Source organism: Mytilus galloprovincialis, chromosome 5 (assembly GCF_965363235.1).
Source record: "Mytilus galloprovincialis chromosome 5, xbMytGall1.hap1.1, whole genome shotgun sequence".
Taxonomy (NCBI): domain Eukaryota; kingdom Metazoa; phylum Mollusca; class Bivalvia; order Mytilida; family Mytilidae; genus Mytilus; species Mytilus galloprovincialis.
The window spans coordinates 89799532-89818770 of NC_134842.1; the positions used below are offsets into that span (position 1 = coordinate 89799532).

The window sequence follows — 19239 nt, forward strand, 5'->3', positions numbered from 1 at the left end:
CATGGGTCTTTTTTCAGTTTGCATTATGCAAAATTATCTAAAAAAAAGGTTCTTGGTTGCAGGGATATTTTGAAAGTCCCTTGAAGGACTCCCGTCCTATACTCCCGCACACTTAACATTACAATTTTTTTACAGTAAAAAAAACAAACATGAGGTATGTCTTCAGATTTTACACATCTGCAACAAAGTCTGAAGGAGTAAAAACAAGTGTAACTGCGAGCTACTGCTCACTGATGATACCCCGCCGCAAGTGGATAATATTAATAGTGTAAAAATATGCAAGTGTTCGGTAAACAGGAAGTTGTCGAGTGATGAATCTGAAAACGCATCACAGGGTATAGCTGACTTATATAAATCCTGAAACCAAATTTCAGAAATCCTTGTATTGTAGTTCCTGAGAAAAATGTGACCAAAATTTTCAACTTGGCTGTCATGTGTAAAATCACACAAGTGTTCGGTAAACAGGAAGTTGTCTAGTTATCAATCTGAAAACGCATCACACGGTATAGCTGACTTAGATAAACCCTGAAACCAAATTTCAGAAATCCTTGTATTGTAGTTCCTGAGAAAAATGTGACGAAAATTTTCAACTTGGCTATCATGTGTAAAATCATACAAGTGTTCGGTAAACAGGAAGTTGTCAAGTGATGAATCTGAAAACGCATCACACGGTATGGCTGACATATATAAATGTTGATACCAAATTACAGAAAGGGTGGATGTGTAGTTCCTGAGAAAAATGTGACGAAAGTTTCATGGGACGGACTGACTGACGGACGGACGGACGGACTGACGGACGGACGGACAGACAGACAGAGGTAAAACAGTATACCCCCCCTTTTTTAAAGCGGGGGTATAAAAAGGACGGACAGACAGAGGTAAAACAGTATACCCCCCCTTTTTTAAAGCGGGGGTATAAAAAAAAAAAAATTAAATCAGATTGGCAATTAAATGGAGTCCACTGTTTAAACTCTATAAGTTCTAAATCTATTATCCTCAGTCTTTTTCACATAATTAAGTAAACGTTATGACTTACTGATTGGTGAAGGTACACGAGGTGATGATGTTGGCTGTGGCATGAAGTTTGGAATGACTTGTTGTGGTGTCGGTGATGGAGCTCTAGGTGTGGATGTGTTCTGTATGATATTCATCATGGTTGGAGCCTGTGGCTGTTGAAGGACAGTTTGAGGCGGAGGGGTTGGGGAGGCTGATTTTGTAATGATGGTTGGGTTCTGTTTGATATAATTTGCCAATGATTCGGGCAAGGTTGTTCGTAGGCCACCTGGTGTCTGCTGACCTAAAGGTGTTGGCTGGGCAAGAGGCGTGGATTGTTTTGTCATGTAATTCATCTTCATCAGAGCCTGCTGTCTTATCAGGTTCTGTTGCTCCTTGTTACGAAGTAAAGCCTGAAAAAAAATCATATCACTATAATAAGGTCTTCTTTGTTACAAACAGCTTGTGTTTGCTTATGTGTCACAATTAACTCCATATATGCCAAAATAAACATCATTTTTGAATATTTGGATACAAGTCAGCACAATTTAATTAAAAAATGTTCAATCTGAGACACTAATTTTAAATTTTTAAATAGCTCAGATATAAAGCATCTATAGACAGTCAAGGGTCTAACTTAAATAAATTATTAGAGAAAAATAACATGCATGTCATTATTGTGGGCTAAAATATCAAAATACTGAGTCTGTGACAACATATGTATGTTACATGTTTCAAAGGGACAATATGCAACTTTTATTTTGTTAAATTTTTCACAAGTTCTATTGATATCATAATTTTCTTTATGTTAACTAAACTTTGCAAAGATATAACAGTTCATAGTTTACCAATCATGCATAGAACACCTATGTTATTACAGAAAAAATATGCCTGTAATAACTAAAGGGTGTTATCACAGCTTATCTGCATCTCTTTAAAGCCTTTCAGCAGACATATATCACAATGTATTTCAATTCAATGTAAGAAATGATGATCAGAGCTTGTAATGAGGCACTGTGCAAAATTCCAGGTAATTTCCAAGTGTCTCATTTACTCTCATATAATAAGTTACATGCCTGTAATAACAAAGCCTTGTTATAACAGCTTAGATTTCCCTAAAGGCCTTGTCTCATTGATTTGCCATGGTTGATCAAAATTGTATTAATGGAATTAAACAATAAGTTATCAAGGTAATATTAAGCTACTGCGCAAAGTTTCAAAAATTCCCAAGTGCCCACTAAAGATAAAATATTTATGATATATATATTTAAGTGATAACAAACATGTTATTACAGATTAACCCTTTCCTCCATTGACATTTTTTTTTTGCATACTTGATTCGCATAGGATTTTTCAATAAAATGCTAAAAATATGCTTTAAAGTATAAACAAATTGCGAAAAAAACAAATATTTCATCAAATAAATTCAAGTCAGATATTCTTATGAATATCCTTTTCATATTGGATACAAATTTTATTAAGTCTGAAGCAGACACTTTGTAGTCAAAGTATTTCAACTGAGGTACTACACAGGTGTCAAAAGGCGTCATTATGGAGTAAAGGGGGTGGCGTCAAAAGGTGTCACTAAGGAAAAAAGAGTAGACAACTCATGAAAGTGTCTGTTATAAGGCATGCATTTTATTTTTCTCTGATAACTTGTTTAAGTTACACCCTTGACTGTTAGATATTATTCTAACATGCATGTTTTAATAGGCAGTTTGATATTTCCAGGTCAGGGTCTCCTTCCTGTTATGGTAGAAAAATATGAGCTAACCTGTAAGAACTCATTTTGTGCAATTTGAGCTTGAGTCTGTTGACTATTTGGAGTCTGAGGTCTAGCCTGCATCATCTGTTGTGGTGGGGAAGGAACTCTAGTCTCCTGTCGAGTCTGAAATAACAAATGGAGATTGTAAAAGTACTTCAACCTGTTGAGTATCAGATTAAGTGCCATCCGAGAAAAATTAGTATTGAGGAGAATAGTGCTATATACAATATAAACTAGAACTGTGAAAGAATACCCTCCGACAGGCAAATAATGAAATAAGTTAATTCAATTATCTCCCCTTTAACATTTCAAAGTGATTATCTCCCCTTAATCGTTTTACATGGATTATATTCCTTTTATACATCCTCATAGGCCGGTGACCAAAGTCGGAATTGTGAAATTTTAATCGTCAAAAATGGTACACGGCTATATTATATATCATTGGATTCGGAAATATGTGTACTTTGAGATTCTTCTGGTCGTCAAAAGAAAATATGGTGCAGTTTTTCAGAAATCTTGATCAAAGGTCACAGGTCGTTTTCAAGGAAAAACAAAATTGAATATCTAACTCCAATTTAAATACCATTTTTACAGTAGAATGATTGAAAACTTAAATCTATTTTCTTCCTTATTCAATTTTTCCTCCAAAAAATGGAAACCCATCAATAAATGAAATTTCCAATCACACGTATGCGACTTTACAAAAAGGGGGGTAGTTTTCAGTTTTAAATGATGTATTTTTTTCAAATAATAAGAACAACGTCTGTCAAAACTTAACAAAATTTATAGAAAATTATGAACACATATGTACTTATTACTATAACCATTCTCGTATACATCAATAAAAGTGAAAACTTAAGTTTTAGCCATATACCATGTATACGTTGAATTCGCTACATGCAAAACGGACAACAAAAATTATTTCAAAACATACTTATGATTGAGGTTTAAAGATTTCATGACGATTTCTATGAAATAATGTTTTGTATTAGTAGTAAAATAAATCATTTTAAGATAAACTTACAACTTTAAAAAGATATGTTTTATGATAGAACAGCCTTTTATTCGTTTGAAAATGGAGAAAGTTTCGGTTATTCAATCCCAAACTAAGTGACGCAAGTCTAGATCATATTGTTTTTATGCAGGATATATTGACATAGCTCTAAATATACTAAACTTTAATCAGTAATTCAGACCTCAAATGACTTTTGTAATGTGGTAACATTATTACGACGTTCTCACCATTGGCTGGAATACATATTTCCGCAGGTGCATGAAGGTTTGACAAATCTCGAATGTCAGTATTGGTCCATAGTGTTTAAAGAACACGACACAATTCTTAAGCACGAATCCTATAATAATATTGCTAATATCAATGTTAAACTTCGGACATTTAACGTGCTGTGCATTGCAATAGAGTGGTGGTCAAATGTTTGTGTACCACATATAGCGAGCTTTTATCCATCACCATTGGACATCATCGTCATTATAAAATACACTTTGGCCATGTCACTCTATTTTATTTGGGACATAAAACAACTGAAATATCAGTGCACCTCTGGGACAAATGCCAAAAGAACCCTGTATTGAAAGAAACGTCTTGTCCTGCAGCTTGAAACTCAAAATATATCTAAACAAAAGTCAAGAAAAAACAACATCTGTGATCCGCATCGACAGTACACACTAGCCATGATCACATGACTGTAATCTGCTGAATATTTCCGATTGTCGTGGTCGTTATACCTACAGTCTGGTCTGTATAAGTGATTTGATATCTGAACTAGGGACAGCATTTATATCACACTGCTGATGGTAAAAAACTTTCTTCTGTGAATGTTCTTGTAATTCAGAATAAAACAGTTTAACTCCCAGTAAAGGTTTACAGTGGCTGTATGATAAATAAGCATTAAACAGCCTTTACTTAAATGTTCTGTTTTAGAAAATGAAATTCCTCGTCTTGGTTGTAGTTTTCTTTACAATAGATGCAAGCATATGAAAGAGAGACGAAAGATACCAAAGGGACATTAAAAGTCATTAGACGAAAATAGACTGACAACGCCATGGCCAAAAAATGGAAAACACCGACAGACAATAGTACACATAGCACAACCTTTGATAGCCGTGACTTCAATTTCTTGACTTTAGCCGGCTGCCATTTTGTCTGTATGTCTCAAAGAAACATTACAGACAACATTACGTAAGTTACCGATGGTTATGTTTTAACCAAAACTAGGGGAATTCCAGAAAAAAAAATAGTTCAGTTTGGTTGTGTCATGCATATCAGAAGTATCAATATGTTACAAGTATCAATATGTTACAAGCAGGAATGGAAAACAAATTAATTGCAAATTTTCAGATCTGATCTGATACTTAGTATCTCAAAATTGTAAACTGCAAAATGTTGCTAATGAGATGGGCAACGACAGAGCTTACAGGTATCATTACTCGTGATACGGTGACCTTCTGCTGTTGCCTGTTCTGTTTTAGTCGCCAGTTCTTCATAATTAAGTACATGTTCCCAAAATTAAATTTCCACGTTCGACACTCAGGTGTTACAATTGAAACAGAATCTTCTAAAACTTCCGGGGGCACATGAGATAACCCCTGTTTTTCAGTATGCTTCGTGTTATCTTGGGTGGTCTATGTAGAGTTTTGCAGAATTTTGTTTGCCATTTACGTCGTTCTTCTACTCTTACCCTTGATATTATCGTCGACTAATATGTGTTAATATCCCTTTAAATCCTGTGGCCTGTTTAAAGTAGTCAGAGGTACACCCCTGTTCATGAAGTATTTATTGACTGAACAAGGACCAACGTAAGGTATCATTTGAGATATGTGCACTTTATACGATGGCGCAGAGGAGTGTAGTACATTGAGACCTGGGGAATTGACATTGGAAAGTTAAAATCGCCCTCCAAATTTTGTCATATAATTTTTGTTTGTAGTCCACAATCCGTCTCAATATCAAAGAAAAGGTCAAGATACGATGCGAACATTCTAATTTCTGTAGTATCTTTTATCACAAGCGAACTGGGAAATGTAAGTACTGACTGACTTATGTGTAGGTAAATAGAGACAGGATATCTTCAATATATCTGAATTTTGAAATCAAAGAACTAAGCAAAATGGTTTCTTTAGGTCTTTTAAAGGTTCTGTATTTCAAATTGCAGTCCGAACTGTATAGATATCACTATTTCATGTAGACTTATGCATCATTCGTTTCAATTTTTATTATAAACAATTTTCAAGCGAATAGAACTAACCCGATGATAGATGTACATCTATGATTAAAGTCACACTGAATTATCCACGTAATTTCGGGTATATTTCATCATTACACCAATCAACTGTGTCAAAATGCCTCAATTTACTGTACGTTGGTAAACATATATCAATTATTCCACTTCTGCATTTAAGAAATTAACACTATTTAAGGGATTAAAATGAATGTTTGCTACTTTGAAATGTTAAAGCAAAGTTTCAACGGACTTTCTAGTTTTGTTATCTTTTGGGGATTTTGTCGGATTCCTATTTCTTAAATAAACCACTGAAAAACGTAATTTGCCTCTTACATAAATAAAATGAGATTAACAGAACCTTTAAAAAGAATTATGAACACCAAAATAATTTAACGAAACAATAAACAATCAACAAAAACAAGTAATATCAAGTCCAAAATATTACAGGAAAACTATGTCTCAGCCCGATCATGGACAGGACACAACTATCCGGATTTTTTTAAAGTAAATGATTGATTAGCAGAGATTTTTAAAATTAAAAAAGATATTGTTTTAAACAATATTATCTCATAAAAACATGTGTACATGAAAAGAAAAATAGCAGTTTTATTACTTTATAGTAGATACGATATAATTTATTCATCAGCGCTTTATTGTATGATGCTGGAATCGGGTAAAACACAAAATGTCCCCGTTAATAGTAGTTTGTACCTTCATAATTTGTCATCAAAAGGCTTAGAGGATTACCCTTTTCGCCTAATGCAGAGAACACTATGTCCGATGTTTGAATAAAACAAAAAAGAAAGATATGCGATGACAGCTTTTGAATAAAAAGCCAAATTGCATGCCACTAATGATCTGCATTTGATGTCAAACTCGCTGATTTAAAGCTGAAATAAAAAAAACTGCACCATACGACTTTTTGACGACCAATCTTAAATTCAAGTAAAATCATTTTTCTAGTACTGTGCCAATTTTTAGCCGTGTACCATGGAGTGAAATTAAACTTCTTGAATAATCGACTTTTTCCTATTCTGTCACCGCACTATCAGGTAGTGTTCAGTGTACAGTTTTAATATCTTTTTAAACAGGTATGCTAACAAGACATATGACGAACAGGTCAAAGTTTTATCAAGTGGAGATAATTTCTCCTGAAAAATCGCACTTCTTTAAATTTGAATATATTTTTTTCTTTTTTTATAAATTCTATTTTAGTGAAACATAGTAGAAAATGATTTTCTTTGTGGTAATGTATTAAATTTAGACATTACAATGTAACAGAAACTTACTGGAATTTTTGGAGATTCTACAGCTGCCGCTGCACCAGCTTGCATCAGACTCAGTAATTTATTAAATGCTGTCAAATCTCCTTCATCCTCACTTGATCGTCGGGAAGATTGTTGAGACGAGGGCTGCTGATGCTGCTGATGTTGTTGCTGGTGTGGTTGGTGATGGTGAATCACAGTAGGAGGAGTCATTCTCACACCAGGAGGAGTCATTCTTGCACCAGGAGGCGTCATTCTGTTCTGTCTTTCAATCTTGTGATGATTCATTGCCAGGGGGTGGGGGATTGGCTGCTGAGGGTAGTTATGTCCACCAGGTGTGGTCGTTGGCTTCATATCAGCTTCCAGTTCCTGTACAGTCTTGATGTATGGTACATCTGTAAACCAAATAAATATTGTCAAAAAATGTTTAAATACATAAACCAATGGAGAATATGTCTATGGGATAAAGATGATGATGCTCCTGCTTGCATATAATGTTTTAAAGGGACATTATTTAAGACAGCTAAAATGATGCCATCCAAATTCAAGCTGATATAAGTTTTTTGGTAATAATCATTGTGTATAAGTTTCATAACATTTGGTTGAGGCAAACTGAAGTTAAAGAATGGAAACAAAAAATTCAGCAATTTTCCCAACTGTAAAGACACATGCAAAGCTCTAAAAAGATTTTAGTTACACAACCAAAATTCAAACTTAATCTGTCTTTTGTGGTTATAAGCATTGTGTATATATAAGCTTTAAAACATTTGGTTGCGGCAAACTAAAGTTAGAGAACTGAAACCAACTTTGGGACGTACAGATGGACAAGGGTAAAAGTTAATGTGCCCTCTGCTACCTTGAGGACATAAAAACCTTAAGCTAGAAAACTGAGGTAGTTATGTTGTATAAGATGGAGACTTACTTCTAGGTGAGGACACAGCAGGACTGTTATTACCACTACTAGAGGCAGTGGAGTCTTTCCTTCCAAACAATAAAGCCTTCAGCTGGGCCTCCACATCCTGTACACTGTAATTACTGCTGTCTGTAAACAAAACATATTTATGAACACACCTTTTGTGGAATTATGCTTATACAGTGCAACCTGCCTAATCAAACACCCGAGTATTCGAACATCCTGCTTTAATTAATACATTTTCATGGTCCCAAAATATACCTAACCTGAGTATTCTGACACCCTGCTTAATCAGACATGTTTTTCTGGTCCCCAGTGTGTCAGATTAGGCAAGTAAGACTGTTTCAACATTTCAGGACTCAAAGGATGTCCGTTATTTGCATTTTTAAGTCTTGTGCTAGGTTTCCATTTCAATTATGTTTATGTAAATATTATGAAATATCTGTTTTAACTACTACTCAATTGAAAGTAATTTTGTTAATGGCTGCATTTATGTTTATACTGTAAACATAGATTGTTAAGACTTTTCATGCAGGGGTTCAATTCATGAATTAAAAACAAATTTTGCAGGAGAAGCCACTGTTTGTTATTTTGAAAATAAGCACAAAGCAATCACTTAGTGTGTATGTAGTGTTTACAGGAATTAGTTAAAAACTAATTAACAACATTCTTTTGTGTTTGCTGACTCTGATAATCTGATTATTTTTTTTTTTTTTTTTTTTTTTTCATTTTCATTTTTTATTGAAATCTGTACATTTGTTAGTAATGAAAACATCGAATACCGGTACCTTATCCTGGCCTCGTTAATGTTAGCAATAGATCATGTAAATATATATGTGTTAGTATTTGTTAGTTCATTTTACAAAAAAAAATATATAAGCTGTAGTTACTATAATATATAACCACATTTTTCATTTGCTTTTAAACATGTTAAAATATAACATAATAATAGTTCAAAAATAAGGACCACAAATAAATGTATTCATCATATTGGAATAATTATTTTAACAAACATATAGATATTCTAAGTTTTATAGTTTTTTTAAGAATGGAAATTTTGAGGAAAAATAAGTTAAATTAACCAAATTTAAAATAATAAAAAAAGAAAAAATTAATATAGAAAAAAAGAAAATAAAGATAAATATAATGTTCTGATGAATATCTGATTATTGATGATGTATGCCCAAGCAGCACTAAAAGGTCATAAATAGGCAATATATTTTTACTGCTTCCAAATCTTCATATTTACTTGCAGAGAACCATTTCTTCACTTATTGACCAAGATAAATGCTATAGCATTTTGACTACTTACTGCTATCATTACGCTTGTGATGTGATGATCCAGAATTCTGGAATATACTGTTTAACATTGGAGCTATAATGTTCTTCTGTGAGACAGACATGTCCACGCTAATACACTGTGGTTTGTCAGAGAATGTGCTGTTGCCTGGTGTCATGAACACAGACTTGTCGTACATTGAATTAATGGTGTTAGGTGGTGGTGAGGGAACAATTGGACTTTTGGTTCCACTAAGTAGCTCTGAAAATACATTTAAAAGAGACATACAATAAAAGTTTCTTACTGCAAATAGATATCAAATTCTTCAGATTCAAAATTTTGGAAATCTAAAAAAAGTCAAGGCCAATCCATGAAGACTTTTTGAATAAATCATTGATTAAACATTTGAATAAATATAGTCATACAGTGATGTACAGCATGGAATTTTTTTCTCCATGAACCAGCAGTATGCAGTATACATACAAACAAGAATGTGTCCTCAGTACACGAATGCCCCACTCGCACTATCATTTTCCATATTCAGTGGACCGTGAAATTGGGGTAAAAACTCTAATCTGGCATTAAAATTAGAAAGATCATATCATAGGGAACATGTGTACTAAGTTTGAAGTCGATTGGACTTCAACTTCATCAAAAACTACCTTGACCAAAAACTTTAACCTGGAGCGGGACAGACGGACGAACGGATGGAGGGACGGACAGACGGACGGACAAACGAACGGACGCACAGACCAGAAAACATAATGCCCCTCTACTATCGTAGGTGGGGCATAAAAAGATTTAAAACAAAATTAAATCATGTAAATATCAGTGGACTTTTCTCATAAATTTCAAAATAATTGCAAAGTTATCATACCAACTACCACTTAAAATGTATACAAGTCTCATCTCATAAATAAACTGACCATTGAGATATCCGAAGTCTTCATTGATTGATGATCTGCGACTGTTCTCTCTGCTGTTACCCATACTGCCTCCTCCATGATGGGAGGAGAACCAGCGACTGAACCGACTCTGGAATCCAGCCTGGACTTCAGCAGTGGGACTACCTCCTTCCTACAAAGTCAATATGTACTAATGTAACGCAACAATCAAACTGTTCTAATTCTACTATCAAAATCAAAATATCATCAAATGTAAACAACACAGAATTAAAGTATCAGGAGACAAAGCGTTAATATTTAATAAGCATGATTAGTATTTGGTGGATGCGTAGACCTGACAAACCAGCATAAAATGCTGACCCATTTACATGGCCTTTAAACAACCTAAAATACATGGAACTTTGCACGAACATTTTTACAATATTAAGATTAGAAGCAATACCCAAATCATTATGACTAACAAGTTCTTTTCCTCTCAAGAATTTTTTGGAAACCATGTTTGATAAACAGTAGAATTTTGTTGATTTCTGGACCAGATGAATTCAATTTCTAAAGACCAATTAACTACAACATGGACATAGGGACAAGCAAACAATATCCCCTCTTCTTCCGAGACAAGGAGAATGCAGAGGATCAATAATAAAAATATCATATACATTTTAAATGAGTTTGATTGTAGGTTTTTATTTCTTTTCCAATATCAATTTCGCTGAATGATAAGATACCAGGTAATGTTACCTACGATATTAAACTTATTTATGTACTCGCATGAGAAACAAGACAGGTGCCACATGTTGAACACAATTTGCTTACCCTTCTGAAGCACCTGAGATCATCACCTGTTTAGATGAGGGTTACTGTTGCTTAGTTAAAGGTTTTTATGCTGTGTTGTGTGCTGTTGGTTGTATCTTTGTTATTTTTCATCTGTTTGGAAAGTCAAGGTCAGTTTGCTTGTATGTTTTAATAGTGATTACTGTAAATTCAGAAATTATTGCGATTTTTTATTATTGTGAAAAATTGCAGTAATTTAAACTGGCATTTTGAATTTTTAAGATATGAAATAAACTGAAATAAAACCAGAATTTTCGCAAAATAAAATAGCATTTTAGTATAAAATGACAAATTCACAATGATAAATGCTCACAATAATATCTGAATTTACATTAAATATTAGGCCAAAAAAAAATATATGTCTGTTTCCTGTTTCCCGACCGACCCTGACTCAAAGACCCCGACCCTAGAACTTTTTATTCAATTCCGGAAAAAAAATCGTTTCCGGTCCGGAAAAATTCCGGTCCGATCCAAATCCATATTTTACTATACCCAAACAAGCAAAATGGCTGCTCCCAGCACAAATGTGCTACAATTAAGATTTAAAAAATGTTGGCACTGGGAGGATTATTCAATTGAAGCTTCTTTAAAGAGATTAAATGATTTTAGGGTACAGGACCCTAACCAAACATGACATTTAACCATCTGCAAATCTGACAGGGAGTGCAAAAATAGTGCAAAAATAGTAAAAAAAAATCAAAAAAAAAAAAAAATCCCGACCTACCGACCCTGATTTTTTTGCCTTGGCAGCAGGAAACAGACATATATTTTTTTTTGGCCTTAAGGAATCAGAGATACATATCATAGTTGATACCAGAATACCTACATTTAAGCCTGGTAGATTTTCTATCTTGAAGAACTCATTAAAGTCAAACAAGTTTGTTGCCTGTGGTGATTGGACATGTAGACTGCCAGAGTTATTTGATTCTTCAGGTGAACTTGACTCGTTTGTCTCCAGACTTCCATTTCTTTCCTTCACATCAGCTACTTTTACTTCTGAACTTTCTGTAAAATAAAACAGCATATAAAATGTGCTTTTATAATATAAGAAATGTACAAGATATGGAGAATAAGACACAGATGATGGCCCTGTATGCATACAACATTTAAAAGGAACATACACTAGAATGTTTAAAGTGAAACCACCAAATTTAGTACATGATCAAACTTTGTGGTAGCATGCATAGTGTTTAAGTTTCATTGTATTTTGATGAGGCAAGCTACAAAGTTAGAGAACGGAAACCAATTTTGGAACATACTTTCATAAGGACAGCTTTACAAACAGACAAGGGTAACAATTAATGCCCCCTCAAATATGTTTGTTTTAATTCAATATCTAAAATATATTGAAGCACCCTCTGAACCATATTTTTTTTCTCTAAAAAAAATTTGGCATTATCACAAAGTTCCTTACTATTTGATTCATCCTGTTGAGCCTCTTCATGATATTCCTCATCAAATCCAGTATCCATGTTGTTATCGTCTTCTTCATCGTCCTTGCCCTTTACATGTTCCTCTTTGACCTCTCTGGGGCCTTCAAATCCGTGAAGTTCTATGCGATCATTTTGACTGGTGGGTCCCTCCGAGAACCATTCCGGTTCCTCTTCTTCACGGTGACGGTAAGAATCGTGTCTGTTACGACCTACAATTGACACAAAACACTCAGGTTAACATTTGTCACTAGACAATTTTCAATACTTGGACAAGGTAAAGGTTAATTTCAATTTTCAAACTGAAAATACAGACTAAAACTTTAACACAAAATCAGAATTTTTTCTTCTAAAATCAAAATTGATATGGCTACCAAATTTTCTTTTAATTCGGCCACATGAAATAAGAATTCAACAAGATGATAATTTAAAATTATTATGAAGGATGAATAGTATTTACTCTTAAAATTCTGACCTAGAAAGGAAAATGAAATATTGCTAAACAATTGATAAGTTTTATTTAACAAAATAAGATTTGTATTTACACTACATGTACTAAGTATATATTTATTGAATTTTATTCAAAAACAAACAAATAAATTTCTTCTATCATACTAACCATTGTCTCTGCTGAAATGCCGACTGAAGTCCCTCTAAAAAATGATGAAAAAAATAATTTTAAATTATGTAAATGACAACAACCCACCATAGAGCAGACAACAGCCGAAGGCCACCAATGGGTCTTCAATGTAGCGAGAATTCCCGCCCCGTAGGTGTCCTTCAGCTGGCCCTTCAATCTAGTTGGTTTCTAAGGCAATCCATAATCAATTCAAATTGTCAGATTTTGTCATTTTAGAAAAAAGAACTTCCTGTATTGCAAGTTACTTGTACTTGTTCATTTATAATTTAGGCCCAATGAAAAAAAAATTTTAAAATTTATAATACCTGAAAATTTTCAGAAATTTTTATAATGCATCAGTACGTCTATAATAAATAGTCATTGATACCAATCTTAAATACAATATTTTTAAAACAAACTTTACCCTGTCATCATACTCCCTTCTGTAGCCTCGATTGTCTCCCCTGTTATCATATCTCCTATCTCTTCCGTCATCAAATCTATCACGGATTGCCCTATAGTCCCGTTCTCTCTGAGGTTCACGCTCTCTCTGAGCATGCTGAGGTTCACGGTCTCTTTCTCCTCTATCTCGGTCAATTTGAATTCTACCACTACCAATACGTCTGACATTTCTGTAAAAGAGACATGTGTTTGGTTACATCTTTCCTATTTCATCCCTAAATTGATAATTGAATTATTGACAATTCATCCATCTCGTTTTGTGTGAAAATTTTGTTGGTTAATAAAAACTTTTTGTTAAAATATACAAATCTATAATAATTCTTTATCTATTTACTTTGTTATGCTTTGTTTGTTTTAAAAATGTTATGATTTTCAATAACAATTTTGCACAGAGTTTTATAGTTTTTTATTCCATAATGAAAAACATTTAAAAATTTTTAAAAGATTTAAACGAATATCAACATGATCAATTCATCCACATAATTTATTTATTGTGAACTAACATTTAGCAGTAACAGAATACAACTGCTTGCAGGTTTTTAAATTTACTGTAGGCAAAGAAAGGTCCAGAACCTTTGAACAAAATTAACAGTCCTGCTTTATTTTTTTAAACGTTCAATTTTTAGAAGAAAAAAAAAGTTTATAAAAAAACCAAACAGACCCACCGCTAATTTGAACTCCTGTAGCTTTGATTGTTTTAACAAGAAAACCACAGAGAATACAGAGTACATTGATTATGTCATGTATGTCTGGCTATAGTACCTGTTGTCGTCCTTATAATCTGCAGGACAACTAACTTGTCTTGTCATCGTAGGAGCTGTCACATGACATCCTGTCCCAAAACTCCTCCTCTGGGGACTCAGTACTATGCCATCTTTTTCTTCTTTCAGTCTTTCTTTGGGATCTGTCATAAATAAGAATGAACACGATGAAATACATAATGAGGGCTCTCTGTCATAAATAAGTATGAAATACATAATGAGGGCTCTCTGTCATAAATAAGTATGAAATACATAATGAGGGCTCTCTGTCATAAATAAGTATGAAATACATAATGAGGGCTCTCTGTCATAAATAAGTATGAAAGACATAATGAGGGCTCTCTGTCATAAATAAGTATGAAAGACATAATGAGGGCTCTCTGTCATAAATCTTTACTCAGTCCACCTCCTCTGCTTATTTCTGGTCATCAAGTCTTCTTGTAAACATTTGTAGAAAAGCAAACAACATGACTTGATATCATTAAAGTTATTAGTTGTGAAATCAAAGATTTTAATCTAAAATTAAGAAATTAAAGAACCTTAGTGAGCACGCTCACATACCCCACGTCCCCACATTGTCATTGGAGAAATTAAATAAGTATAAGAAAAAAAAATTGTATAAGAAAAAATACTGAATAATAATTTCCTGTCAATATACACATCTACATAGTATGTCCTTATTATCTACAAAATTTCATGAAATTCTGTTGTGTGTTTTCCGAGGAGTTGAGATGACAAATTGTTGCAGAAGTACATTGAAGCAAATAAGTTCAAAGGGGCATAACTCCTAGAAAAAAAATTGAATCGTAATTTCCTGTTGATATGCACATCTACGTAGTATGTCCTTATTATCTGAAAAGGTTTCGTGAAATTCTGTTGTGTGGTTTGAGAGGAGTTGCGATGACAAACTGTTGCATTAGTACATTAAAGTAAATAAGTTCAAAGGGGCGTAACTCCTAGAAAAAAAATTGAATCGCAATTTCCCATCGATATGCACAACAACATAGTATGTCCTTATTATCTGAAAAGGTTTCGTGAAATTCTGTTGTGTGGTTTGAGAGGAGTTGCGATGACAAACTGTTGCAGTATTACATTAAAGTAAATAAGTTCAAAGGGGCGTAACTCCTAGAAAAAAAATTGAATCGCAATTTCCTGTCGATATGCACAACAACATAGTATGTCCTTATTATCTGAAAAGGTTTCGTGAAATTCTGTTGTGTGGTTTGAGAGGAGTTGCGATGACAAACTGTCATGACTGTTGCAGTATTACATTAAAGTAAATAAGTTCAAAGGGGCGTAACTCCTAGAAAAAATACTGAATAATAATTTCCTGTCAATATACACATCTACATAGTATGTCCTTATTATCTACAAAATTTCATGAAATTCTGTTGTGTGTTTTCAGAGGAGTTGAGATGACAAACTGTTGCAGAAGTACATTGAAGCAAATAAGTTCAAAGGGACATAACTCCTAGAAAAAAAATTGAATCGTAATTTCCTGTTGATATGCACATCTACGTAGTATGTCCTTATTATCTGAAAAGGTTTCGTGAAATTCTGTTGTGTGGTTTGAGAGGAGTTGTGATGACAAACTGTTGCAGTAGTACATTAAAGTAAATAAGTTCAAAGGGGCATAACTCCTAGAAAAAAAATTAAATCGCAATTTCCCGTCGATATGCACAACAACATAGTATGTCCTTATTATCTGAAAAGGTTTCGTGAAATTCTGTTGTGTGGTTTGAGAGGAGTTGTGATGACAAACTGTTGCAGTAGTAAATTAAAGTAAATAAGTTCAAAGGGGCGTAACTCCTAGAAAAAAAATTGAATCGCAATTTCCCGTCGATATGCACAACTTAGTATGTCCTTATTATCTGAAAAGGTTTCGTGAAATTCTGTTGTGTGGTTTGAGAGGAGTTGCGATGACAAGAAACAGGACTGACGGACGGACTGACGGACGGAGGGACTGACGGACGGACTGACGGGTCAAAAACATTATACCCTCTGCAACTTCGTTGCGTGGGGTATAATAATTCATGGGGGCTTGAACATATCATGGTTTTACCATGGTTTGGCCCTTTATGACAAATATTTTACCATGAGCGATAATGATAGTAAAATCACGATATATTCAAGCCCCCATGAATTATTTAGATTCAATAGGACAAATACAGCAATTGTTTTGGATCGAAGCGGTCTAGGTGGAGGCAAATATTTGCTGTTCCCATAAATAAAATAAACGCACTATCAAATTGGCGTAAAAGAACGGAGCAAACTGAATTAGTGACATATGCTTAAAGTTTTTACAATAACGTATTTAGATAGTTTTGGATGAATTAAATGATAATTTACTTATGTCTTATATGTTTAAAAGAATTGACTTATACCACATTTTAGCATCCCTTGTTTGCGTTTCCTTGTTGTATCATCTTTCTATGACGTCGGGTATCTCATTCATAAAACCAGATGCTCTGCAGGGCGCAGCTTTATACAACCACAGAGGTTGAACCCTGAACAGTGGGGGCAAGTATGGACACAACATTCAAGCTGGATTCAGCTCTAAATTTGGATTGTGATTAAATAGTTGACACAGCATAGGTTTTGGACACAGAATGAATGTGGTCTAATGAACTTAAAATAATTTTTTTGTCTTTGAGCAATCACTATGCTGTTTAATATTAATCCTCTCAAAAAATGTTTGAAGAAATTTTCTTTCTATTTATGAAATCTGAAATGAGAAAAATTTAACCCCCCCCCCCCCCCACCATTTTTTTTCACATCCCCTTTCCCTTTTTCCAAAACTGATCTCAATTCAAATTTCTAATGGAGTTTGCAACAATAACTACTCATTTAAATACATCATAAAATATTAAAATGTAAAATAAAGTGTTTGTTATCACTGAATGGTAAAGATTGTTTTAATTTATCAGTTGGTAGTAAAAGTGAATATACATTGTATATTGTATAAAACAATGATTTAAGTTGATTCAACTACTATTCTGGACAAAGAAAGATAACTCCAATTGAAAATTTCTTGCTATTGCACAATATTGTGCAATTAGATATTTCTTGCTATTGCGCAATACTGTGCAATTGAAAATATTTGCTATTGCACAATACTGTGCAATTGAAGTTTCTTGCTATTGTGCAATACTGTGCAATTGAAAATTTCTTGCTATTGCTGAATACTGTGCAATTGAAAATTTCATGCTATTGCACAATACTTAATATAATAATTTTGGATCCTGATTTGAACCAACTTGAAAACTGGGCCCATAATCAAAAATCTAAGTACATGTTTAGATTCAGCATATCAAAAAAGCCCAAGAATTCAATTTTTGTTAAAATCAAACTTAGTTTAATTTTGGACCCTTTGGACTTTAAAGTAGACCAATTTGAAAACAGGACCAAAAATTAAGAATCTACATACACAGTTAGATTTGGCATATCAAAAAACCCCAATTATTCAATTTTTGATGAAATCAAACAAAGTTTAATTTTTGGACCCCGATTTGGACCAACTTGAAAACTGGGCCAATAATCAAAAATCTAAGTACATTTTTAGATTCAGCGTATCAAAGAACCCAAGGATTCAATTTTTGTTAAAATCAAACTAAATTCAATTTTGGACCCTTTGGACCTTAATGTAGACCAATTTGAAAACGGGACCAAAAATTAAGAATCTACATACACGTTAGATTCGGCATATCAAAGAACCCCAATTATTCAATTTTTGATGAAATCAAACAAAGTTCAATTTTGGACCCTTTGGGCCCCTTATTCCTAAACTGTTGGGATCTCAACTCCCAAAATCAACCCAACCTTCCTTTTATGGTCATAAACCTTGTGTTTAAATTTCATAGATTTCTATTTACTTATATTTAAGTTATTGTGCGAAAACCAAGAATAATGCTTATTTGGGCCCTTTTTTTGCCCCTAATTCCTAAACTGTTGGGACCAAAACTCCCAAAATCAATCCCAACCTTCCTTCTGTGGTCATAAACCTTGTGACAAAATTTCATAGATTTCTATTTACTTATATTAAAGTTATTGTGCGAAAACCAAGAATAATGCTTATTTGGGTCCCTTTTTGGCCCCTAATTCCTAAACTGTTTGAACCAAAACTCCCAAAATCAATCCCAACCTTCCTTTTGTGGTCATAAACCTTGTGTTTAAATTTCATTAATTTCTATTTACTTATATTAAAGTTATTGTGCGAAAACCAAGAATAATGCTTATTTGGGCCCTTTTTTGGCCCCTAATTCCTAAACTGTTGGGACCTCAACTCCCAAAATCAATCCCAACCTTCCTTTTGTGGTCATAAACCTTGTGACAAAATTTCATAGATTTCTATTTACCTAAACTAAAGTTATTGTGCGAAAACCAAGAATAATGCTTATTTGGGCCCTTTTTTGGCCCCTAATTCCTAAACTGTTGGGACCAAAACTCCCAAAATCAATCCCAACTTTCCTTTTATGGTCATAAACCTTGTGTTCAAATAATTTCTATTTACTTATATTAAAGTTATTGTGCGAAAACCAAGAATAATGCTTATCTGGGCCCTTTTTTGGCCCCTAATTCCTAAACTTTTGGGACCAAAACTCCCAAAATCAATCCCAACCTTCCTTTTGTGGTCATAAACCTTGTGACAAAATTTCATAGATTTCTATTTACTTAAACTAAAGTTATAGTGCAAAAACCAAGAAAATGCTTATTTGGGCCCTTAATTCCTAAAATGTTGGGACCAAAACTCCCAAAATCAATCCCAACCTTCCTTTTG

General features: G+C 33.6%; 1 protein-coding gene across 3 annotated transcripts in view; it reads right to left on the reverse strand.

Annotated features, from left to right (window-relative positions):
- LOC143076653 (uncharacterized) overlaps positions 1-19239 on the reverse strand; it is a 39972-nt gene that overhangs the window by 11287 nt on the left and 9446 nt on the right. For all 3 annotated transcript variants that reach the window (XM_076252494.1, XM_076252495.1, XM_076252493.1), the window contains exons 5-15: positions 14464-14605; positions 13664-13871; positions 13240-13273; positions 12605-12832; positions 12017-12195; positions 10381-10531; positions 9488-9715; positions 8185-8304; positions 7287-7657; positions 2768-2881; positions 1037-1406 (exon numbers count right to left, since the gene is read on the reverse strand). In XM_076252494.1, coding sequence (XP_076108609.1) covers positions 1037-1406; positions 2768-2881; positions 7287-7657; positions 8185-8304; positions 9488-9715; positions 10381-10531; positions 12017-12195; positions 12605-12832; positions 13240-13273; positions 13664-13871; positions 14464-14605 — 2145 coding nt within the window. The remainder of the gene's footprint in view (positions 1-1036; positions 1407-2767; positions 2882-7286; positions 7658-8184; positions 8305-9487; positions 9716-10380; positions 10532-12016; positions 12196-12604; positions 12833-13239; positions 13274-13663; positions 13872-14463; positions 14606-19239) is intronic.